The sequence below is a fragment of the Cuculus canorus genome, chromosome Z (genome assembly GCF_017976375.1).
Source record: "Cuculus canorus isolate bCucCan1 chromosome Z, bCucCan1.pri, whole genome shotgun sequence".
Classification (NCBI taxonomy): domain Eukaryota; kingdom Metazoa; phylum Chordata; class Aves; order Cuculiformes; family Cuculidae; genus Cuculus; species Cuculus canorus.
In genome coordinates this window covers 16,746,290-16,772,208 of record NC_071441.1, presented here as the reverse complement: position 1 = coordinate 16,772,208, position 25,919 = coordinate 16,746,290, and the positions used below count along the sequence as shown (strand labels likewise).

Sequence of the window (25,919 nt, the reverse complement as noted above, 5' to 3'; positions counted from 1 at the left end):
TGGAAAACCAGAAAAAAATCCTGAGAAAGTAAGAACTGGGAACTGCCATTGGCTGTTCTACCGGAAAGACCACAAAACCAACCTGAAAAAAATAAAAACTTGTTCCAAGAAAATAGAAAAAAATATTTTCAGTTGGCTGTCCTACTGATGCATCCTTTTATCTCTGTGAGACAAGAATAACTTGCTTTTTATTTAAAATGCAGCCTCTCTCTTAGAGAATTTCCCATGTATGCACCCTTTTCTCGGGGATCTCCTAGAGAAATCATATCCTCACAGCGGATGCCTGGCTGCCTTCAAACTCCATAACACACATCATCTTTAAAGCAAGACATTGTCCCTGGTTAAACCAGTCCCACTTTTAGGATTGGTTTCATTGGCCCAAATTTTTTCATCAGTTTATGTATGTATATAAATAATTAATCATACATGCTGCTTTACTAGTAGTAGTTTTGTAATAGACTGCAATACAGAAATATATGCTTGCTTTGTTATTTATTGCTATTTATTGCTGTGACTGCCAGCAAATTGATGTACTTTATAGATTCCTGCATCCAGATAAATTTAAAAGATATTGAAAAGAACTAGTGCCCTAATTAGAATTTAGTGCTCTAAAACCAGGGAACCCCCCTGGTGACTGGCCTGATATAACTTGTTACTAAAGTTCTTTGAGCACGATCCATCAACCAGTTGTTTATGCAACGTCTTATGGATTTGTCTAGCTGTATGCTGGACAGCTTACCCAGTACAGTGTGAGAGACAGCACCAGCTTTTCTAAAATTCAAAAATACCACATCTACTGGCTTCCCTTGGTCAACTTGATGGGTGACCTTGTCATAAAAGCAAATTAAGTTGGTTAAGCAGGACATTCCCCTCATCAACCCATCCTGGCTATGACTAATGACTGTGTTCTCTGAAGCGTTTTTCAGTAGTTCCCAGAATAGCCTTCTCCCATAATTTTATCAGACACTGAAGTGAGACTGGCAGGTCTGTAACTACAAGGGTCTTCCTCCCTTCCGTTCTTGAAAATTAGGACATTTGCCAGCTTCAAGTCAACTAGGACCTGTCTAGACTCCCAAGACTATTAAAAAAATAATGGAGATATATCCCACAATGACATCCACCACTTTTTCCAGTACCTGTAATAAATCCCATCAGGCACCATAGATTTACACCCAACCAGCTGAAGCAGCAAGTCTCACACACATTCAGAATTGGCTGGGAGTTTATGCATCCCCCCAGTGTCATCCAACACAGGGTTCCAGAGCTCCTACGGACCATCGTCAATGTTGAAGATAGAGGTGAAGAAGGCATTATAAGCTTGTTTCAGTTTCTCATTTTTGAAACACTCTGCATAGCTCAATCATAACGTCAGACCATAACTACTTCGTGAATTTCTACTTTCTCATCATTAGTTACTTAGCTTTGAACAACTTTAGTAATACAATTTGTAAATTCTAGCAGCATGGTCTTCAAAACATATGCTAAAACACAGAGGTATTTTTACCCTCAAGAAGTTATAACTTGAATGATCTAGCAATAGAAATTTCACTCACAATTCCAGGGAAAAGAAATCAGTGCCTTTCCTGAACAATGTTCCGTTGAAAGCTTGACAACAATCAACCAAGTCACCAACCAAATCACCTTGGTCTCCCATGTAATTCAGCTGGCTGAACACAGGAAAGAAATGTCCTTGCTTTACTCTTCTTTCTGAAACCCAGTCCATGTCTGAATGTATTCAATTAGAAAACCTTTTTTCTGGCAGCCGTCGATGCTAACCGTGCTCCTGAGCCATAACAATAATTGGGGGTGGGGAGGTGTTCTTCTTTCCAATAAAGAGCTGCAAATGTGCCCTTTTTTTATGAAAAGGATGTCAAAAACGTAACAGACACTTTTTGGTTTTAACTATCTGCTCTGGGAAAATATAATTTATTAACTGTATTTCAAAGACAAATCAATCTGGTAGTTCCAGAATAGCCTAGAAGTCAAGGAAGATTCTGTGTGTAATAAATCCCCACTTTTCTGTATAAGCAGAATGTATAGAATAAAGAACATCCTTTCTGCAAACATGACACCCAGCATTATACTTCCTCCAACCACAATTAACTCTTCTAACTTTTTTGTTTCATGCCATTCCATCACAATGCTTTCAAATATTAAATTTCAGGGCATAAGGTAATGCATTGCTGGGAAAATAATTACATTTTCATAGAAATAGAATTTTCACCTTTAAAACAAACATATGCATGCCTGGCACCACAGTAATGTATTTAAACATTCATCTCTACAGAAATACCCCTGTAAACTGTGACCTGAAAGAACTTCTTTCCTACTATTTTGTTCAACCAGCAGCCTATTAAAGAGCAAAAATTCACAATTATTATTAATATTATAATAAAATTACAACATGAATGATAGGCATGACAGTGGTAACAGCAGCATCTTATTCTGGCTCCTATGTAACTTAATCATGTAGGTAAAAAAGTATTACTAAATATTAAAAAAAACCACAACAAACAAACAGCAAACAATCCCAACATTAATTTTTGTAACAGACAAGCAGAGACAAAGAACAGACAAGGTTGGCGAGCAGACTAGGAATCACCAGAACAAATACAGGCTTTCAATGCAGAGACAGCAAATCTAGTAGAACCCGTAATAGAGCTGGCTGCTTTTATTCAAGTAGCAGAAAATCTAATAGTCAGTTAGATAACTCTTCAAAATTTTATTTTACTAGTCTTTTTAGAAATTAATATCTTAAAATAGCATTTGTTTTTCCAAGTTCTGATCAGGACTCTGTTTGTGTTTATACCTCACACCTGCTTCCAGGTCTAGCTTGGCAATTTACCTGGTAGAATAATGTGAATAGTAAACATCGTAATAAATCAAAGATAAGATCATAGAATAGTTTGGGTTGTAAGGGGTCTTTAAAGGTCATCTAGTTCAACCCCCCTATAGTGAGCAGGAACATCTTCAACTCCATCAGGTTGCTCAGAACCTCATACAACCTGACCTCAAATGTTTCCAGAGATAGCGTATCTTCTCTTGCATCTCTCTAGGCAACCTGCTTCAGTGTTTCACCAATCTCATTGTAAAGAATGCCTTCCTTATATCGACAAGAGATCTACACACTTCTAGTTTAAAATTATTACCCCTTGTTCTGTCACAACAGGCCCTGCTAAAAGTTTGCCCCATCTTTCTTTCGGTATGAAAAGGTCGCAATAATGTCTCCCTGGAGCTTTCCCTTCTCCAGGCTAAAGAGCTCCCAACGGTCTCAGCCTTTCCTTATAGGATAGGAAAGGTGTTCATTCCTGTGATCATTTGTGTGACCCTCCTTTGGACACTCCACATCTTTTCTGTGTTGATGACTCCATCACTGGATGCAGTAGTTCAGGTAGGGTATTTGGTACCAGAGTGGAGCAGAGGGGCAGAAACACCTTCCTCAACCAGCGGCCACAATTCTTTGGATGCAGCCCAGGACACAGTTGCCTTTCTGGGCTGTGAGCACGCAATGCCAGCTCTCCAGGTCCTTCTCCATAGGGCTGCTCTCAATCACCTCTTCCCCTAGTCTGTATTGATAGTGGGGGTTGCTTCAACCCAGGTGCAGGACCTTGCACTTCGCCCTGTTGAAACTCATAATGTTCACACAGACCCACTTCTCAAGCTTGTTCACATCCCTTCTGGATGGCATCCTCTCCCTCAGACATGTCAACTGCACCACAGATCTTGGTGTTGTCTACGACTTGCTGATGGTGCACCCTATCCCACTATGTCACCAATGAAGACATTAAACAGTACTCGTCCCAGAACAGACCCCCAAGGGACACCACTTGTCACTGATCTTCATCTGTACATAGCATAGTTGAGCACTACCCTCTGGATATGACCATCCAACTAATCCTTTATTCACTACCAAGCAGTCCACCCATCAAATTCATCTCTCCAATTCAGATAAAATTGATTTGCTATTTTAACCCCACTTCTTCCTATGGTTCTGCTAGCCACATATACTTCAAGGCACTACAATGAATAAATAGTGTAGAAATCAATATTAACAGTAAGAAGATTACGTTTGATGCTAAGGTTATTGGTTCTTAAGCCATGGAACAGTAGGCAGTGAAGAGAAGTGTCTTCAAGTGCTTCAACTCCAACTCAAGTCAACTCAGACTGCTCAGAGTTGACAAGGCAAGGAATAAGCCAGCTGCAGGAAGGGCCTCCCCTTCCCTGGAAAACTCATTTTGTGTGGTCTCTTAAGAGATACTGCCTGGTAAGTTCACATAATTCAAAGCAACACACACATTTCCTAAAACACAACAGAAAATTCAAGTCTATTAGCAGAAATAAAATTAAAACAGCAAAGTAAGCGCAAGGAAACTATGAACATGCTCCTTGTTAGTTATTATAAGTCTCCAACACCAGCAAATCACTGTAGCCAGGCATATATTTCTCACATATTAATTTTAGGGCAGACCAGGTACTGCTCCATATTCTTCAGTCTAAGATCGTTAACATTTTCGGTAGAAGTCACAAAATTGTTGCAGTTATTTCTACCTCTGATACCCAGTGCCATACTTGAGCAAATTCCTTTTGCAGGGAATTCTTATTATTGCTCAAATAAATACCAGTCCTCAGACAAAACACAAGTCATGGAAAATAGGTTAAGGATAAAGTTTGACTCTACTGTCAACCTAAACGTGTTGAGCAGTATTTGGCATATCTGTCTTTCCAAAGTACAGCATCCTTCTCCAGTACTGCTTGAATCTAAAATAAACCATTATACCAGTACTGAAATATATAATGATAACAACGTAGACTCCAATTGCATCTACTGTATATTGAAAGTGATAGAATTACACAAAATTTGAGTTCTTTTACTTGAGGGTTTTCACACTGGTGTGTAGTTTACTTCCTCACTGCATTAATTTTAATTAATTTGCCTTTAGAAGTAAGAATTACCTATTTTCTAAACAATTATAATTCACAAATGTATATACACTGTTCAAAAAATGAAACTAACATTTTTAAATATGCATAAGCGTATTTCTTATACTGCATTAAACAGAACAGAACAAAAAAAATAACGTGCACTTGTTTTCCCAAGTCTTTGCCATTTCTTATGAATTCATTAAAGCCTGAAATATAGATGGAGCAGGGAGAGAATACACAATGTAGTCAAGTTTTATCAAATGCATACATGATTTTCTTCCTACATCTCAATATGCAAGATGGAATATTAACCTTAAATAAGGACAATGACACATTAAAATTGGACAAAACTCAATTATTTTCTGGTAAATAAAACTGAAAATTGTTTACTGTTTCTCTGAATCAAATAATGACTTAGTATTGGATGCATAAAACCATCTTTAAAAGTTATACTACTTTAGAATAGAACTTTAAGATTCAATTATTTAAAAAAACATTGCATGGAAGATATTGAAAAAGTCCTTTCTCTGTCTTCAGTAATTCTGCCTACTCAAACACACAGTTTGGAAGACAGAACTTCAACATAGAGGGGTATTTTGAAAGTCACTATTATAAAAAATTGCCAGAAAAACAGGTCGTGTATTTCATGTCCACATTATTTTTGTGACAATTTGTTGCCATGGCTGTCAGTCACTTTTATTTGTTTCGATGGCATCTGTAAGACCATTACTTTTGTTCTCATCTAGATACGTATCTCTTTTCTTAGTAAAAGTAGCAAACAGTGTATCCATCATTCCCAATACTTCTAGTAGTTCCTCTTGATAGTCAATCTCTTTTCCTATGGCTTCCTGAAGTCGCAGGAATTGTCTGTCAACAATCACTGACTGCCCAACCACAGGCTGATAAATGTCTGTAAAGAAAAAAAAATTACTTAAGAATCCACATATCTATACAAACATTAAAATTACATTAGCTAGTTCAAGATGCATGTAAGGAGTCTGGCATCAAGTTCTGTGGACAAATAAGACAACTTTAACCGTGTTTACTATTGGTACGTACTTACAGTAACAGTAAGTCAAACTAACAGAAACAGAAGTTTTTACGACCTCAAATACTATTTTTACCTCTGTGGAGAAGCAGAAATCACTAGTATGATGCAACTATAGAAACATGAAGTACCAAAGACACTTAGAGACAACGAGACACTTCCTGCACCTGGTGCAAATCATATACTGACTGTGATCAAAGATAGCTGGCAGTAATTCTTTTTGGATCATTCTCTTCACACTGACTTCACACTTATAAACAAACCCGTAAAGGTTTGGTTTCTTTAAAATGCTGCACTTTTTACCTTATTTCCTAGCTAACTATATGGCTTTGAGAATCTTTTGGTTTGTACTTACCAGTAATCATATCTGCAACAGTCACTAGTACAGGAGTAAATCTAGGCTCAATCACCCGCCTGCAAAAATTAGAAGACGAATTTAACTGGTTTTGCCAAGTGCACTCCTCCCACCAACAGGCAGCATTCTCATACAGGCATATAGACAATTTTTTCTTCATGAAGAAATGTCACAGAAGAGCAGACAGAGATGAGTAAAACAGCTATGTGGTATTTACACTCCTTTCAGAAAGGCAGTGGGGGTTGAAGGAAAAGTCTCAGGTAGATGAAGATACAAATGTCATTGAGGACACATAAAAGACTAAGGGTAAAATGGCTAGTAAAGCAAAATAACCTCTGTCATCCTACTAGAAATTTTTTGGTGCTAACAGGTAAACTAGTTAAGCACTGAGTGAAATCCCAGACCTTGATATCAGAAAGCAGGAGGCGGTTGACATTTCAGGAGTACCAGTGCTCAATCTATGATGTTCTGAGGCTCTGTAGCAAAAGCTATTAAGAAATAGAGGTCCTAAAGTAGTCAGAGAGAACTCAGGTTAAAATACCTTGCCACAAAGGTAAGAAGAAGATTAATTTGCTTCTCGTCTCGGCCTGCAAGTGCGCTCCTCAGTGTTCCTCTGCGATGTAGTTCCTGCATAACTGCAACAGTAACTTCAGGAGTATAAAGTCGGATGGGTGGCTGGACATACATAAGAAGAGTTTAGTACCAAAGAATATCTTTATCAGGTAAACCAAATTGGTATCAGGAAAACCAAAACGGAACCCACATAAGCTTGCTTCCTTTCTAGTTACACCCTGAAGTAAGTTTAGTTTCTCATACAGAAAAATATCACATCAAATCACAGCACACCAGTCTGATGAGACAAAAAACAATGCCTTACCTCCAGTACTGCATCAAGAGCCTTGGAAGACTGAAAGCTCTTCAGTAGCTTGTCATATTTCCTCAAAACGCGTTTTACAGGTTTACTGACACAGAAATCTTCCTAGATTGAAAATCGAGTTCAGAGTAGGACAGAAAAAGACACAAAGGATTACCATGAACAAGCTTGTATGCCTTCATATCGTCCCTCCCTTCACTTTCTTCCACTTAGCATATACCAAAAAGAAAGAAATTCTGAGGAGTGCTTCAGTATACATTTTTCCTCTCCGTACCTGTTTTGACACGTAAGTTCTCCCTTTGACATGGGTTCTGTATGCTGGTCGTCTCTTTTTTTGAGAGTCTTCTTTCCTTTCTTCAGGTTTTCTGTGTTTAATATTTAGCACCCCGTTGGTCATGCCTACAACTATGGTTTCATCTTCAGGCTAAAATTAAGAAATCACACAGTGAGGAACCTAATGTTTTATTTGATGATGCATGTTGTCCCATGGCGGTTTTTAAATTTTATGTTTGGTGGTAAGGCTCAAACATAACAGAAGGAAGTAGTACTTCACACAACAAGTAGCAGAAATGCTGAACTCTTTCTCAAGGAATCTAGCGAAGGCATCTCTATTAGGTCTCATGGTTAAATACCTTGTTCAAAACAGGGACACCTTCAAGTCTATAACTGTAAGCAATGTTATCCACCCAATAACGGATACCTAGAGGGATCAGAGCCTGACTAGTGAAGCACAAGTATAATTTATGACAGGTTGGGATTGGTTTTTTTTCGATGTACAACTGCCTTTGGCTGTTATATGCCACACAGCAGATATCGACAGCACCAATGAGAAAGCCATCACGGAGCAGCAGGCTTTTGAGAAACAAGGGGAAGTTGTTCAAAATACTGGTCAAAACACTGGTATAAATTTCACCAACAAAACAAGGGTTGCATGTATTTGATGCTAATAATTTTAAATGATGCACTGGAGAAAAACACCAACTTCATAAATAAAATAGTGAGTTCTGACCTGTTACTATTAATAGTAATAATTCCATGAAAACATTAAACATGAGCTGAATGCTCAACTGCTGGTAAGAACAAAAAAAAAAAAAAAACACCAAAAAACACCACAAACAAATCAAAGGAACTAACAGAGGTTCAAACGGAACAGAAGGAGGTAGTACTTCACACAACAAGTAGCAGAAATGCTGAATTCCTTTTCAAGGAATCTAGTGAAGGTTAAGAGTTTGTCCAAGCTCAAGGAGAAACTAAACAGGTTTATGTAAGAGAAATTCTTTGAATTACACAGAAACTACGCTCTGGCAAGCTAATTTCTCATCTGAAAATTAGTTTGGACTTTGGGAGACTATTGTTTCAGAAGATACGCACACAGCTCTAGAAATGTCAAACTACAAGTATTGCATGTTCTGCAGCTGCTGTAAAGGCTTAAAAGGTATGGGTTTTTTTTTTGGTCCTGTACTCTTCACCTCAACCAAATAATTCAAAACTCATTTAGATCTAGCTTCCTAGGGAACAATACAGGAAATGAAGAAAGGAAGACATCCCTTCCACACACACTTTCCTCTAGGGTCCAGAAGAGGAGGACATTAGTAAAATAGCAAAGGCTGTAAAGATCCCTCAAAGATCCTTTTACATGTCCTTCAGAGGCTACATAAGAGTGATTACATGACAACATCATTATTTGATAAAGTGGTACCAGCCTCCACATTTCTGTCCAGTAGGTGACTTATCCATTGGAACTCAAATGCTTCAGAGAAATGAGGCTCTGCTTTCTCTTTGCAAGACACTAAGACATACGTGTTGGCAAAGCTTATGATCATACCTCATGCCCTCTCCTCTTTTCTTTCTCAGACCAACCCTACATCAGCAACTTTCAAGACAAGCTCACCCTATTCTAAATTTTTCAACAAATGAACTATGTTTTTTCCTTTCACCACTGCCACAACAAGGGGACTCACCAGGTTTCTGAAAGGCAAAACATGTATAGAATTTTCTTAAAAGTCAAAGGACTTCCCTTCTATACAGAATACTTTCCCTATAATATATCCCATCCTTGATAAACACATGGTTTTGTACAAAACTAGTAAGGCAATATCTGGCATCCGAATGTATTACGTTTAAAACCTCTTAATGCATTTTTTACTCAGAAGGAATATAGTCAGTAATCGTGCTTCACATGTACAGCATTCTTCTGAAACACCCAACAGCAATGAAAGTAAAAATTACTTTAGTGACTTAAACGATATCAGTAATAACCTTGCCTAGAAAGATTTCTAATGTACTTACCGACAACGCAAGACTGAGGATGGATGTTGCATAATTAAAGCTGTGTACTACTCTGTAGGAAGTAGTACTGTAAATCTTCACATGCCTGTACAAAAGAGTAACAATTAAATCCTCATTACTAATGCGTTATTGTAGACACCTGGCAGGAATTTTATTACTCCCAACTTCCATAAATCATCTAAGGAAACAAGCGTTTATAGAAAGCATTCTTCAGACTATCACTGAGCTTCTTAGTAACTACTTACCTCCACTGTAACAGAATTGTTCTGTTAAAAGATAAAAGTCAAGAAAGTATTACCCTCACTCCTCTAAAGAAAAACCCATGAAAATGGGGCAAAGAGAGAAGAAGAAACTGAAGGTAGATGTAGCAACTATCTGCTCATTAGGAAACTAACTTAGCAGGTCTTCAAATTTGTTCTGTAATTTTAAATGTAAGATCTACTGACAATTTTTTGAAGTAAATCCACAGATTTTTTTTAATCAGGCTGTCATTCAATGACTTGATTGAAGGAAGAAAATATTTATCAAATGGAAAATCAAAACATTATCTTGCAACAAGTATAAACTTCAGTGTTAGGAGCACTGAATGACAAACAGCTGCACAGCTAGTGTAATCCTTCAGCTTATAGTTTGTAATCATAAGGCCTGAGAGGGGGAGGGAGGTACAGGAGAGAGCACAGGCATTTCAGACTACTTCAAATTTCTAGTCTCAGAGATAACCAATTGAATAGCACTACTCATCAACTCAACCCAAATAAAAAAGGAAGAAGGACATATTTCACCTGTGCACCCTGGGTACAAAAAGCAACAGTAGAGAGTGACACGAAACACAGGCTCTTTAGAGGTGAACACTGATACACTTTCGGTTACTTAAACTGTATTAAAGTTAAGAATAGCCATTTCATGAAGATTGTAAAGGTCAGTTTAGAGATTCGGAAAAACTAATGCTTATTCAGTTTCACACACACATTCCCAAATGGCAAATGTAACCTCTACTCACAGTCAGGATAATAACAGGAAATGGTTAATGTGTATTGCAGTACGTATCTTGGCCCCAAGACATATTTTCTAACAAGTTATGTGTCTAACAGTTAAAAGTGGTTTAAGTCCCAAAAAAATCCACAGATTCATACTGACGTATAATAACTTTCAAAGGAAGAAAGTCCTAAGAATTTAAACCACAAAAAGCCACAAACTGTACTAACCTGTCCAAGGATCCTGACAATAACCTCTGTCCAGAGCTGTTCAGGCATAAACAAGTTACAGTTTTATGGTGATTTTTAAGTGAGACGAGTAATTGCCCTCCTTTTAGTACATCCCAGACTTTGACATATCGACCTCCTGTGAGAAGGAAGCACACAGGATATATGGACACATTTACTCTTCTCTTGTGACATTTTCACAGTGATACAGTGCCTCCTTCCTAACACAGGTCTTCCTGTACGTGCTCATGGTACCCATTCATTTTGACTGTCTCCTGGGATAAGACACACTACCTCAGAGCACTTTTTCAGGCCATCCTGCAGCTGAATGATTCAACAGACTCCTTAGCAAAAATAATCCAGACACCATTGTGTTACATGACTTCAGATGCAATGGCAAGACTAAAAAAGCCTTACCATCATCAAGAGAAAGATATAGTTCCATTTCTTTCGAAATTTAAGTATGCTGATTCCTTCACTTCAGCACTTGGCTAATTAAAGTTTGGATCTTGCCATTAAAAATGCTGTAGTTTGGTGGGTTGTTTTTTTTAAACCAACTACGAGAAAATCAAACCAGAGACAAAACAACTCCTAACCTTGACCCTCTAGCTCAACACAAATTCCTCACGATCTTTCTTTGAGAAATGCAGCTATTACATCATTACCACTTCATTACCAAATTAAAAATACCACACAAAAAAAGAAGCACCTGAAGTTTTCTCAAATTAGGACCACAGAGCTGAAATTAGATTTTTTTGAAGTACCTGCAGAAACCAGAAGCCCACCAGAAGGGAACAGTAATACACTCTCCACAGGCTGGCCATGTTCTACTGTCATGACACTACTTTTTGTTCGTGCATCAAATAGTTTCACAGTGTGATCATAGGAACCTGTAAACGACAATGTAAATAGCTTCAGTTTCATCATTTCAATTATTTCAGAAATTGAAACAGTTATGTCCTACAATCTACAAGAACTCCTGCCAAATGGATACAGTTTTAGACCATACACTTAAACTCCTCTGACTAACCTTGGTTAATTTATAGCCTTTAGGTGACAAGTCTTCTAATTGTAGCTCTAGCAATTTCAGGTCTTAAAACTAATTTAAGTATTAATTTCATTTCCCTTCCATTAATCGAGTGTATTTATAACAACAAGTATCAGGCAACCTGATCACAGAATCACAGAATCACAAGGTTGGAAAGGACCCATTGGATCATCGAGTCCAACCGTTCCTAACACTCCCTAAACCATGTCCCTAAGTACTTCATCCACCCGTTCCTTAAACACCTCCAGGGAAGGCGACTCGACCACCTCCCTGGGCAGCCTGTTCCAGTGCCCAATGACTCTTACTGTGAAGAATTTTTTTCTGATATCCAACCTGAACCTCCCCTGACGGAGCTTCAGGCCATTCCCTCTAGTCCTGTCCCCTGTCACTTGGGAGAAGAGGCCAGCTCCCTCCTCTCCACAACCTCCTTTCAGGTAGTTGTAGAGAGTAATAAGGTCTCCCCTCAGCCTCCTCTTCTCAAGGCTAAACAACCCCAGCTCTCTCAGCCGCTCCTCATACGACTTGTTCTCCAGCCCCCTCACCAGCTTTGTTGCTCTTCTCTGGACACGCTCCAGAGCCTCAACATCCTTCTTGTGGTGAGGGGCCCAGAACTGAACACAGTACTCAAGATGCGGTCTCACCAGTGCCGAGTACAGAGGGAGAATAACCTCCCTGGACCTGCTGGTGACCCCATTTCTGATACAAGCCAAGATGCCATTGGCCTTCTTGGCCACCTGGGCACACTGCTGGCTCATGTTCAGTCGGCTGTCAACCAGCACCCCCAGGTCCTTCTCTTCTGTGCAGCTCTCCAGCCATTCTTCCCCCAGTCTGTAGCGCTGCATAGGGTTGTTGTGCCCCAAGTGCAGGACCCGGCATTTGGTCTTGTTAAACCTCATCCCATTGGTCTCGGCCCAGCAGTCCAGCCTGTTCAGATCCCTTTGCAGAGCCTCCCTACCCTCCAGCAGGTCGACACTTCCTCCCAGCTTAGTGTCATCTGCAAATGATGAAACCTAGTCTCTCCTGAAGTAAGGAATTTTGGGTTTTTCATATCAATTTACCACAGAATAGAGACCTACTGCTAGGAAAACCAAAAGCTACTGGTTTCACATTACTCCTCACCTAACCTTTTATATTTGAATCTGACAGTTTGGGCTGTACAAACTGCAATGGAACCAGTGTCCTCCTCCAGAAGGAGGACTGATAGGACACTTCACTCAATCCAAACTAAGGGATCTTCTTCACAGGATCTTCTTAAAACATTCAAAAGCCAGTCAGAATAGCTTCAGCAACCCTAATAAGCTAAAGCAAAGAGATGTGAAAACTATTTCATTTGGAGTTTCCCTACAAACATCAGTGCCAAGCTTAAAAAGCATGCAATAAGGAAACAACAAAGTAGGTACTGAATAGGAAGACAGATAAAATAAACCAGATCCTACTGTATCAAAAACTGTTTTTCTGCATTTTTCTTCAATTCAATCCATCACCAGCACATATAAAAAAGAAAATCAAACCTGTTATAAAGACATCTGCATTAACTTTACTTGCACAGCCACATCTCACATAGTCAGTATGTTCATTGTAAGAGACAATTTCTGTAGCACTTGGAATATCCCACAGATTTGATGAATAATCATCACCACCAGAAAATATTCGGTATTTATCAGACAGGAAGCCCACCACATGGACAGCTCTAAAAAACAAAGTCCATAATATCCAAAGTTAAAATATATACTTGTTTTTAGAATGGTTAGTCTGTATGAAGAGCTTATTAAACTATTTCCTCTAACTTGAGAGTGCAAAGTATTTACTGCTAGAAGTAACAAAGCCTCACTTTAGAGGCTAAAAACACTTTTGTCTTTGTATTTCTAGCCAGAAAAACATCATGCTGACAGACCCTTACCTAAGCACTGATATGATCTGTTTTAAAGGTTTGACAGGTTTGCTAATGCTCATTCCAAAGCTATAAATTCTGCATTCATTACTTAAAAGTCTATCTATTAGCACTATCATTATTAGAAAATAAATTATAATAGTGAGCATTACGTATAACTGGGTCAGACATTCTTCTTGTCCTTCAAAATCACTATTTTAATCTGTATTATCATCATCACATCCTAACAGAGAATGATTTTGACAAGAAATGCAGCTACCCTAAACCTTATTACAGTTAACCTAGTGGTCAAGACATAAGATAATACCCAGTCTACAACTACAGACATCCAACAGTAACACACTTAAGGTGCGCCAGTGTGTTCTCCTGAGAAAGTGTTTGTTGTTGCTGTTGTTCTATAGATTGAACGTGTATTGGTCTTATACAGAACAGCAATCTGTTTAATCTGTTACTATCATGTTCTTCTTACTGGTACATCAGAACTACTCCTTTAACTCCTTCCCAACCCCAAACCCACCCCACCAACACACACTCATTGTTATGTTTCTTTAAGTGATTCCTGCTCTTCCTGGCATATTTCCTCACTGGCTTTGTTTACCCGTTTTTTAGAACTCTTTTCCTGCCAGCATCAAAGAAAACATGCTTAACAGCACCAAGCAGTCAAAAGACTTGTCTACACAGCATGTTAACAGCCACCTACCTAAATTAGAATATACATTTATTCTCCGCTGCACTCAATTTATATTTAATTTTCTTAAAAGTCACTCCAGTTCTGAATTAATTTCAAAAACATACTTTTCAGCAAGATCTATGTGAGACAGTTGCAAGAAACATAGACTGATATTGTTCAGATGTTAAGCAACATGCAAAGCAGACACGCATAAATACACCAAACAAGTTTATACACACATATTAAAAAAACAACACTGTCTTACTTGGAATGACCATCAAATTGTCTCAACGGTGCTTTTCCACTAACATCAAAGAGGCGAATGCTACCTTCCTCACTGCCAGCAACAAGCAGATTGCCATCATCTCTGTATGTAGCACAATAAGCAGCATCTTTGAAGCGAGAAAAGGTTTTTACTGGCTCCTGAGAGTAACGACCATAAATGTGGATCTAGTAAAAAGCAAGAAGACAAAAAGTTTGCTCATCTGGTATCAGCTGAGGGACAAGAACATGAAAACCTCAGAAAGCCACTTACCCTTGAGGAGGCCGTGACAGCATAATTATATGGAGAAACCGGCGAGAAATCAATTTTGTTTATAGCACCAAATTCCTTTATCTGAACAGGTGTCTAAAAGAATTGCGAGAAAGATCATTAAATGCAAGCAAGCACATAATCAAAAAAGAAACCAGCAAAACGAACATTTCTCTTCCTCCAGAGATCTCAAAATTACATTTAGAGGAACCTTTTAATTATAATCCTACTGAGTTTCTCTTCTGCCAGTCTACTGCTCTTAAAAATTTTTTCAGATTAATGCATTACATCTGACATTAATTTTGTTTCAAGGGAAACTCAAACTTATTCACTCATGCAACCCTAAGAATACTTCGAACACTTGCACCAGGGATTTAAATTATTCTCAGCAATAACTAAGTCTGTAGGATCAGTGTGGGGCAGCAGGCTTCCCGGGACACTGCCTGCGAGGCTTCAGGGCAGCATTAACAAACCCCGCATCACCCAAAGAGACAGTGGAAGACGGAAAGAAATGTGGAGGGAAAACAACAGAGAGGGAGAGACCAACGGCGGGGTGTGAGAGGCCAACAGGGAGGTGGAGGGGGGGGGAAGAAGGAACCCAGCTGGGGAAGTGGGAAAAGAGGGCACCCAATCGGGGGAGGGGGGAAGAGCGAAACCAGCTGGGGAGGAAATCTCAATGGGGAGGGGGAACCCAGTGGGAGGGGGCACAAACCAACAGCAGACGGGGAATAAACCAATAGGGGGGAACGGAGAAGAGAGCGGGGTGCCCCCCCCGCCCCGCCACGGAGCACTGCCTCGCACCTTGTACCCCCGCCAGTACACCGTGTCCTGCGTGATCCTCTCCCCAAGTTTGGGGCACGTCTGCACCACCACTGGCTTGTAGGTAGCCATGACGGAGCCGCGGGGTCCCGCGCCGCCGCCGCCGAGCCGCGCTGCTCTTCGTGAGGAGCTCCGGACCGACCTGCACAGCCCCCGGAGCCGACGGTAGCGCCGCTATGGCGAGAGCCCCACGCGGGCGGACAGCGCGGCGGCGCGCGTACTGCGTCATCAGGGAGCGCCCAGCTATGGCCAATCGCCAGCCGAGGATCGAACGTCACTTCCGCCCCGGCGCAGCCGCGGGCCATCGCTTCCGGGTTTCCGGTAGAGGCCAGAAGGCGGTGGCGGAGAGGTGAGGCGAGGCTGCCCTTACAGCGGAGGGCTGCGGCCCGCGAGAGAGTAGGGTCCGCTTGTCGGGCGGTGCCGCGGAACCCGGCCCGACGCTGAGCTTCCTACTGATCCAAGAAGTAGTGGAAATACGTTACTGAAAATGGAATGTGTTTTATTTAAGCTAAGGCAGAGTTAAGTTTCATCTGAGTAACTGTATTCTTTTGAAAGTACCTTCCAGCCCTTGAAAGGGCGACAGGAAAGCTGTGGAGGGACTGTTCACAAAGGGTTGTAGTGATAGGACGAGGGACAATGGGTATAAACTGGAAAGGGGCAGATTCAAACTGGACGTAGGGAGGAATTTCTTCACCATGAGAGCGGTGAGGCACTGGCACAGGTTGCCCAGGGAAGTTGTGGATGTCCCATCCCTGGAGGTGTTCAAGGCCAGGTTGGATGGGGCCTTGAGCAGGCTCATCTGGTGGGATGTGTCACTGCCCATGGTAGGGGATTTGGAACTGGATGATCTTTAAGGTCCCTTCCAAACCGTTCTATAATTCTAATGTTACTCTGGTAGCGTGTTTTCTTTCAAACAGTGTTTTTCATGGTATTACTGCTCTGCTGTCAGAGTGGCCCGAATACTCCGGAATGCTTTGTGGTCATTCGTTTGTTGGTCTGAAAGGGGATTTGGCATTTTCCTGCACATGTGGTAGAAGCTAATGATTTCATTCAGCTTATGGAAAGACTTTGTCTCCAAAGGGATATAAACTCACTTTATTTTTTCTTTCAAATCTGATGTTCTTAGGCAATGAAGTCATCCTTATTGCTTGTTCCTGGTATAAGCATGGTTGGTTGTAGCGTGTTTTTTTTATTACAACCTGACTGGTATTCTGAAATGTCACTTAGATGAAACTCCTACTGGCTTCATTATGGAATTTGACTTAAATATCCACGTGATAAAATTTAAATGGAGAATCTAGTCAGGAGCTTGCGACAGCTTGTAAGACTGATAAACATGGTTTTGACTGTCAAATCCAAATGCCATAAGCTTAAATGAAGCCAAGTTTGGTGTAGTTTTATGTGTTACTTCAACAGAATGTCATGAACCTATGTTACATGTGTTCAGTTGCAGGTTGTTTGAAGATCTGGATCTCTTTAAATACAGCTGGGTTGGCTGAAACTGTCCTTGTACAGAAACTATGAAGAAACTTTTTCCATAAAACTTCTAACATGACTGAGGCCATGACATCTTCAACAAACTTAGATACTGGGGCCCAGCTAATTGTAGAAGAATGTCCCAGTAGCTACAGCCTTCTGCCCATGCCGGATATCAAAGTGGAGCATCAGCTTGACTCTAGTGCAGAGGAAGGCCCAGCACAGAGTGTCGCCATGGGAATGAAATTCATTTTGCCCAATAGATTTGATATGAATGTCTGCTCACGATTTGTGAAATCTTTGAATGAGGAGGACAGTAAAAACATTCAAGACCAAGTTAACTCTGACCTTGAAGTGGCATCTGTCTTATTTAAAGGTTAAAGTTTATGGTACAAATTGTCATCTGTGGACTGTGTCAACATGTTAAGTTGTGGCTTTAAAAAAGCTTCTGTCTTATATGTGTGTTGCTCAGTAATAGTTTTCTACGATTTGTTCTACTAACATTTTTATTATATGCTTAGTGGATTATTAATGTACAAATAATTTCCCCAGAATTCTTTTTTAATATCACTTTTTAATTTCTTTTTTTAATTTGAAAAAGTAGTGGCATAAAAGTGTCTTATTTAATAAGAGCTGATGCAGACCATGAAAACAAGATTAATTCTTGTGCAGCATGTCCTATAACATGCTACACATTATGGGATGTGTGTATCTTCACAAAATCCTACAGAAAGCACCATATGATCATTTAAGCTTCAGTAGCTTTCTGCGACATGTTTTGTCTTTTCACTGGTATCACAACAAAATAACAGGTCATGTGGTTGACTTTGTTTTATTGGTATGGCTGTACAAAGCCGGTAGTTGTGGTAGTGATTGGCTTGCAACTCAGCTTCATGCTACTTCACAGTGAATGTTGCTCCAGTTCTGGATGCAGCTAATCTCCAGCCTTTGCTGGGCAGCTTCACCAGAACTGATCCATGTTTTCTGATGGCTGAGCATGTTGATTGAGAACAAAAGTAGGACTTGCATCATTTTCCCCTTAACAATTGTGGTTTCCAGTGCTGTCGTATTTCAGACTGTTCATGATGTATCTTTTCATGAGATTGAATTTTACCCATTTCCTGTAACAAATACACAGGCCTGTTGTGAGTTTTGATAGTTCCTGTGATTTGTATTGTTTGGCTGCAGTTCAGCCATTGTAGTTTTCAAACTTTTTTGATTGCATGCCCTAAGTGCTTACTAGTGGAGATGCAGACCTAAACAGCAAATTTAGACTGATCAGCGATAGGATTGTTTTTCTTAGGTAACATTTGTGAACCTCTTAGAAATAGTACTGTGGATCCAGGGACCGCAGGTCAAAAATTCTTGATAGGTCTTTTAATTTGGTCATGTCAGCTGTAGCTATTTGATGGGCAAACAAAATGTAATTTTTTTTTTCATCCTGTTACTCTTTATTTCTTTTAATTGGTTCTTCCCCCAGATTTGTGCTGGGGTTTGTGATCATGAAGTTCTCTACGGTGTGAATTCGGTTTGCTTAATTACCAGTGCACACTGCTGTCAAACCAATTTAGCCAATAATGGAGTTCAGTCCTTCAATATGTCTGTCCAGTCAATGTTTAATCAGTTAGCTTCTTAAAAATGATTTGGCTTCTCAACTACTTCTCACTACCAAAAGCTGCTTTTGAGAGTTAGAAGCCAAGATAACATATATGTATTATGTAATGAAATGCCATTGGATTCTAATAGAAAACTAGGAAAGTTAGTTCAAATGAACACAGAAACACTGAAAGACTTAGTGAATTCTAAGTGGTGACCTGCTGTTGCATTTTATGTCTGTTAGTCTGGAGCAGTAGTTAGTTATCTGTCTTCCTGCTGGATAAGTATTCATAAGGTAATGCAGTTACAGTTTTATCCAACAGCAGTGGAAAAAATTCTGGTGAAGAAAATTGGTGAAGGTCATCTCCACCCACACAGTGAACTGGTATGGGAGTAGGCAAAGGAATGAGCTGAGCAGTTACCTCACTGCATGGCTGACCAGAGCTGCCTTGTGTTATTGCACTGGAGGGTGTTAGTAAGGCTAAGACAGGCTAAGTGGAGTTGTCCTACCTGATAAATCCATGCCAGGCATGTTGAAAACCTAGACAATGTCTTACCTAGTTTAGACACCAGCTTGTCTCTGGGTGACGTTATGCCACGCTAACGTATAGGGTAGCAGCATTGTTTTATGCTAGAAGTGAGTACAACCATTTATTCAACTCTCACAATATACAGTGACAGTGGAGAAAGTACATGTAACAAAAGATCTTGTGATGCTGGTGCTTCGTAGTTTGAGTTAGAATCTGTAGCTTGCTTTTAGTGTTCTTAGTATTATTAAAGTTCTGCCTCTTCTTTCTGTTTAATATAGCTGAATGCAACATCCACACTTCTCCTTCCCCTGGAATTCAAGTAAGACATGTTTATACTCCATCCACTACTAAGCATTTCTCACCAATAAAACAATCAACTACACTAACTAACAAACACAGGGGAAATGAAGTCTCCACAACACCTCTGCTTGTAAACTGTAAGTATGTTTGTTGTTGTAATGAATGTTAATATAGGAGAAAAACATTGAGATAGTCTTGTTTAATTTCAAATGGTTCTAACTATAAAATAATAATGCACCTGCTGTATTGAATTCATGACTGAAGCATATTTTCCAGAAAGGATCCAATTCTTGATTTAAAAGATATAGGTAAGATTTTTCTGATCATGATTGTCACGGATTTTGAAAGTCAAAAAGGCTGTATTAATTATGGGGGTTTGTTAATTGTCAAGCGTTTTCTTTATAAATTAATTTCTTTATAAATTCATTCTCAGTAATTTACTTAATCTGTAGATTATTTCCTCTATAAATTATACGTCAAAAGTTTAAATAAAAGGCTGCTTGCATGGGAAAAAATTAATCTGGAACTGCAGCAAAGGCCTCTGAACACACTCTTTCTGGAAAAAAATAATCAAAACTCCATGTAGTGAATAGGAAGAGGAAAGTGAGCATTTACATTTTATGTAATTGTTAAATAATTTTGTGATTGTATCATGTGGATAATTTGTAATATATTACTTTCTGAGCACCTTTCAGACTTGCTCCAAATTCTAATTTTCAAAACCATGCACCTTTGTAGAGTTTAGTGTGGGCTCAGAGATATTTTTTCTTCATAATCTCTTAGGAATTATTCTACTTTTAGTGGTAATTTTATTAAAAATAAAAAAAAAATTTAAAACCCCCACAGTATTTTTTTTCCCCTATAGATGTCACATTCTGTATCGTCTTGTAGTATCTGATCTATGAGTGAGACTCATGCTATGGGCTTTATTGAGCAGCATGACAGGTTTCCTTAGATGTCATTTTTAAATTAAACAGCCTTTATTTATCAAAAGATGCTTATTTTCATTTCATAAATGTTTTTAGTGTGATTTTGGGTTGCTGACTGAGCAGTGGAGAAGAGACCACGTTGCCTTGTAAACAGTGTAGGAAGTACTATATCTTTGGTTTCTACTATGATTTATTCATTGGTTAAAAAATTACCTAAACCTATGAAACTCTTTAGGAACTTTTCAGTTTTTAATATAGGTATTCCAGTTCAGAGTATAAAGTGAAAACTATGTACCCTATCAAATCCAAGTTCTTGTTCTGGCTTAAGCCAAGGAGCATGTTATGCCCAGTTCCAAATACAGCAGAATGAAAACTGGTACGCGTAACACATGCTTTTCTTTCCCTTTTTGCAGCTTTATCAGTTCATCAGCTGGCTGCTCAGGGAGAAATGTCATATCTGGCCACACGTATTGAACAAGGTGAGACAGAGGGAGATTAAATGCCTTCCTTTTTTACTTGGGGCATTTATACCTTGTTGTGCTTGACTTTTTCCCAAAAGCTGTATTAAAAAAAATCTTCAATTCTCATACAAATTGAAGGATATTTGAGGTGTCTGTTCTTTGCAGATGTGGACTATTGTTTCACAGTAGTCTCCTATTCAGTCATTGCTATTATTTGGGTTTTAAATTAAATGTTAGCGTTAATAGGAATTGCTATTTTTTATTTCTTGGACGATGATATTTGCACTACCATTGGGATAGAATTTTTATTTTTAAAGTTAAGATGAAGATGACTTCTAGGACACACTGGTACATCAGTCCATTCATCATGGATATGTCAATGCATTTCACGAGATTATACAGTGCATTAGTGAAAGGGATTGCTAAGTTGCGTATTTTTCTTTAAACAGAAAATGTAATCAATCATAAGGATGAAGAAGGATTTACTCCTCTGATGTGGGCTGCAGCTCATGGGCAGATAGCAGTTGTGGAATTTCTCCTCCAGAATGTAAGGAAAAAACACAGTTAAATTAATTTCCTTTTATTTCAGTTTGCTTTTTTAAGTTTGTCAGTGTTCTGTTCACTTATAAATTTTAAAGTTAAGTTCTGTGTAAAACCTCACAATAAAAAAAGGTGTGGTTAGTTTGATCTTTTAATTATTATTTCAGGGTGCCGATCCTCAGATTTTGGGGAAAGGGCGAGAAAGTGCCCTCTCGCTGGCTTGCAGTAAAGGTTATACAGATATTGTCAAAATGCTGCTCGACTGTGGAGTTGATGTCAATGAGTATGACTGGGTAAGTCTAACTTAAAATTATGTCAGCGAGTGCTTTGGTCAGAAATTTGAAACTGGGCACAGTATCGGCTTGGGTTTGAAAATTGTTCTACCTTTTCTGAAATACCTGAGAGTTTCAAAGCTTCCACAGGATAATAGAAGTTGGCCCTACTTGACTTCTTGTAAAAAGAGAATGAGTCTGATGCTGAGTCCTTATAGAAGGGTGAGCTTACAGTCAGAACAGTAGATGAAAAAAAAGATAGAAATTGTGAAAAAACCTCATTTTTGTAAAACCTGTCTCTTAGTGATACACAGAAGTACACTGGCGCGTTAAGGAATTGCAGTTGCAGACTGCTCAGTCATTAAATGTTTAAGGCTATTCTCTGCTTTTGTAGAACGGAGGCACACCTTTGCTGTATGCAGTACATGGGAACCATGTGAAATGTGTAAAAATTCTCCTTGGTAAGCAGATTGTCCAAGCCAAATTTAGTAATAATGAACTGTCAGTTTTCACTGTCAGAAATAAGAGTTTCTTTTTGTGTTTTACGTAGAAAGTGGTGCTGATCCAACTATTGAAACAGATGCTGGCTATAATTCCATGGATTTGGCTGTAGCCTTGGGCTATCGGAGTGGTGAGTACTGAAAATATAAACGCTTTGATTTTTATTTTTTCTGCTCTTTTTTTATGTAGCTGCTGTAATGGCATAGTGGAGGTTTTGCAAAAGATTCCTGTCATACAAATCCTAACACACCTAAATGTGTCTGCCCAAAATGGGTAGGAGTTGCCATGCCTGTCTCAGAAAGCCTGGTCCCTAGTGAGAAAATGTCACTGACCTGAATCTGCATCTGTGGGCATAAATAATGGTGTCTAGGGCTGGTGCAGCCATGATCCAGACAAGGGGAGCTGAGCTGCTCCCCCACCCTGGTGCTCTACTGATTGACACGGTGTGAAGTAGTTCGCAAAACCTTCTTCTGCTGTCAGACTAGCTCTAGCTCTTCATCTTGGAGGCAGACAATAATAGTGCCTGGATCAGTTAATCAGGCTACCTTACTGTGTTCTGGAAAACGGGGGTGAAGAAGGGACTCTCTATTGTTTTTCTCTCATGCTGCCTTCATTTTGAAAGCTGGGAAATGTTGGGAAATGGTCCATTAGGGGAATGAACTGCATCCGAAGAGAAGCCCAGCACTGCCTGTACAGCTCTTCCAAGTAGAGCCCTTTGCTTATGGGGAGGCCAGTAACTTCACAGATATTTAGAGGACTACTCTGAGAGTTCAATCTCAAAACGTTCCACAGAAGTAGTTTCTAATGAACATTTTTGCCTACTTTTCATGTAAAGGCTTAAAAATGTGCTTTCCTTATGCTATCTGTTTATTCAAACTAGAGAACAAATCATCACCTCCAAAACCCATCATATGCCTTACTGCGTGTACTGTTTTTGCATTATATGAAGCTTTCATTTTCTGAAGTAATGCAAACTTTCTTCCCAGAGTGAATTTATTCCTGTCTGGTTTTTATTAAATGAGTGTACAGGACAAGCTGGCATCTGCCAGGGAAAATGTAGCACGACCGTAAAAATGTGAAAAAACACTGAACACTGATTAACCTATTTTTCTCTGCTTTAGTTCAACAGGTTATTGAGTCTCATTTATTAAGGCTACTTCAAAATATCAAGGAATAATGGTTGGCTCTTCTGCAGGTGTCAGTTCTTGGCTTGGACATTTGAACTGCTTCTTAGCACAGTAATCAGTGACAAGGGTTGGTTGTAACTTAGTTGTAAGGGTTTGTAACTTTACCTCAGTTCAACTACTTGCTGGTTTTAGTTAAGTTTTTTAATAGTCTTACAATGTGCTGTCATCTTTTTCCTAAATATGTTTTATATAATTTTAGAAGAAAAAGTGAGTTGTCATGCATGAAAAACTTTGTAAATAAAACCAGTTTTGACTATTTAAATGTTTACATGGACTGCAGTGGGTGTCATCACATCATTGATAGATACTCACAGGAAGAAATTTTAGAAATTTAGATGAGGTATATCACCATAGAAGATAGATGTCTTTACTGTTAATAATACCAAAATGTGCACTGTGTGTGATTGTTTTCATGATCCTCAGTTAATATTACTGTTTCAGCTTTTGGCTTTGTACAGTTTTTATGAAGTTGGTAATAAATTGAAGGATGGTGGTTTAATTCCTCCTTGATTTCTTCTGACTTACTTCTGCCTTCCTCTTGTAGTCCTGAAACAACTAGGCCACAATGTCCTAGACAGAAATATCTTTGGTATAAGGAAGCCTAGTTGCAAGTCCAGAATTCCTAGCTCTTTAATATCCTCCATGCAGTGGCTGAAAGCAGAGAACAGCTGTATAAGGAGAGAATCCAGAGCCTACTGCCTTCCAGCTTTTTTCAACCAAAGTGTGGTTCTTTGCATCATAGAATGATGAGTTGGAAGGGACACACTCAGAGGATCAGAGTGTCCAACTCCAGTTCCTCACAGGACTACCTAAAACTAAACCATATGCCTAAGAGCATCATGCAGGCACTCCTTGACCTCTCACAGGCTTGGTCCTTTGACCACTTGCCCGGGGAGCTTTTCCCAGTGACCAGCTGCCATCTTTTCAATGAATGACCTTTTCCCAATGCCCAGTCTGAACTTCCTCTGACTTGTCCTTATTCCATCTCCTCATGCCCCATTGTTGGTTACCAGAGAGCAGATCAGCACTTCCTCCTGCACTGCTTCCCATTGAGGAGAGTGTAGTCTGCCATGAGGGCGCCCCTCAGCCTCCTCCAGGCTAAGCTAACTGAGTGACCTCAGCCACTCCTCGTAAGTCTTGTCCCCAAGGTTCTTCCTCAGTTTGGTTGCCCTCCCCTGAAGACACTCTATAATGTTCTTCTTACGTTGAAGGGCCCCAAACTGCCCACAGTACTAGAGGTGAGGCTGCACCAGTGCAGTGTAGAGAATCCACTCCCTCAGCTGATGGGTGATGCTGTTCTTGACGCATCCCAGGACGTGGTTGGGCCTTTGGGCTGGCAGGCACGCTGCTGACTCATATTCGCCTTGCTGTCAACCCTGTCTGCCAGATGACCTTCTGTGGGGCTGCTCTCCAGCCACCTGTCCCTCAGTTTGGTGGGATGTCCCAGTGTTCAGTTCAGTTGGACATCAATTATGATTTTTAAATTAGTTGAAAAAACAGGCAATGGTGGCTGATTTTCTGGGACACCTGCACTTCATCAAAACTACACAGGGTGATGGGACATGTAATAATTTTGCACAAATAGTAGATAAGCTTTTGAAAGAGACATTTCAGAAGCTCTTCTCTTTAACAGTACATACAGATATCATCTCACTATGTAGTGATCATGTGTTTCCGTAAGCATTTCTCCACCATATCCACTAGAGGTCTGACACCTATTTGCATATATAGACCCCCTCCCTGGCTTTCTTCTCCAGCTAGTGGGTAATTATCCCAATCTCCAATTTACTTTCCCTCTAGAGTTCACAAGACTTGAGTGGACCCAGGGATGTTACCGTATCCCTAGTCTCAACCATGTTTAATTTTTCCATTTGAAAGTGATTCCACATACAAAGGAAATCCAATACTATTTAAAGTATATGAGCTGTGATCCCAACTAAAGGTACTAGAAGGCTGGGGAACAATCCATCCAATTCCTGAGCCACAGCCAGTTCAAAATGCTAATTTTGTTACTTCAAAGTGACTGGACATACACTACAGGAAAATGTAGGAAAAAAAATTCCAAACCTACATGAATTAAAGCTGAATTTCTGGCCAAATTTCTCTGTGCTGAAATAACTGAGGTGTATAGAAAGTGTAAATTGGGTCAGGGTAAACCTCTGAAAGGTTGGTTGTGTGAGAGCCAGTCCACACATCCATTTCTTTCATGAAGCTGAAATCTGAAACCTCAAACAGAATTAACCTTAAGGGAGATGAAGCAAAAAAATGTAACTGAATCTTGCAAGTCCTGGTGAACTCCATCATGTATTTAAGTGAGTCTTACCTGCCTCCAAGGCTTTGACACTTGTGGTTTTATGTAGGCTTTACAACAGTTTTACTTTATCACACATAATTAAATCAGATGAAAGAAACTGTAAATCTGACATGCCTTGGAAGCAAGAGAGGAAAATTGTTTCATAATAAAAATTCAGAAAAG

At 39.5% G+C, this 25,919-nt stretch overlaps 2 protein-coding genes across 2 annotated transcripts; one reads left to right on the top strand and one right to left on the bottom strand.

Annotated features, from left to right (window-relative positions):
* Positions 1–1,707: 1,707 nt before the first annotated feature.
* UTP15 (UTP15 small subunit processome component) lies at positions 1,708–15,869 on the bottom strand. The gene is made up of 12 exons (XM_054053456.1): positions 15,634–15,869; positions 14,836–14,928; positions 14,566–14,750; positions 13,251–13,429; positions 11,456–11,581; positions 10,695–10,830; positions 9,490–9,574; positions 7,475–7,624; positions 7,204–7,305; positions 6,868–7,001; positions 6,327–6,385; positions 1,708–5,833 (listed from the first exon to the last, which is right to left on the bottom strand). The coding sequence occupies exons 1-12, from the start codon at positions 15,721–15,723 to the stop codon at positions 5,610–5,612; spliced, it is 1,563 nt and encodes a 520-aa protein (XP_053909431.1). The 5' UTR covers positions 15,724–15,869; the 3' UTR covers positions 1,708–5,609.
* Positions 15,870–15,921: 52 nt separating this feature from the next.
* On the top strand, positions 15,922–24,507 carry ANKRA2 (ankyrin repeat family A member 2). The gene is made up of 9 exons (XM_054053457.1): positions 15,922–16,000; positions 17,099–17,503; positions 19,532–19,690; positions 20,896–20,961; positions 21,393–21,490; positions 21,651–21,776; positions 22,150–22,216; positions 22,306–22,386; positions 23,378–24,507. Exons 2-9 carry the CDS (start codon positions 17,203–17,205, stop codon positions 23,431–23,433), a joined length of 954 nt encoding a protein of 317 aa, XP_053909432.1. The 5' UTR covers positions 15,922–16,000; positions 17,099–17,202; the 3' UTR covers positions 23,434–24,507.
* The last annotated feature ends 1,412 nt before the right edge of the window (positions 24,508–25,919 follow it).

Bases quoted from the DNA above. Each gene is read 5' to 3' on its own strand.
- UTP15 (XM_054053456.1), bottom strand. From the start codon at position 15,723: ATGGCTACCTACAAGCCAGTGGTGGTGCAGACGTGCCCCAAACTTGGG. The intron at 14,751-14,835 runs GTAAGTGGCTTT...GCTTTTTACTAG, and splicing joins CTGTCACGGCCTCCTCAAGG to ATCCACATTTATGGTCGTTA. The intron at 9,575-10,694 runs GTTAGTACAGTT...TCTTTTGTACAG, and splicing joins TTGTCAGGATCCTTGGACAG to GCATGTGAAGATTTACAGTA.
- ANKRA2 (XM_054053457.1), top strand. From the start codon at position 17,203: ATGACTGAGGCCATGACATCTTCAACAAACTTAGATACTGGGGCCCAG. The intron at 17,504-19,531 runs GTTAAAGTTTAT...TGTTTAATATAG, and splicing joins GGCATCTGTCTTATTTAAAG to CTGAATGCAACATCCACACT. The intron at 22,387-23,377 runs GTGAGTACTGAA...TCTCTGCTTTAG, and splicing joins AGCCTTGGGCTATCGGAGTG to TTCAACAGGTTATTGAGTCT.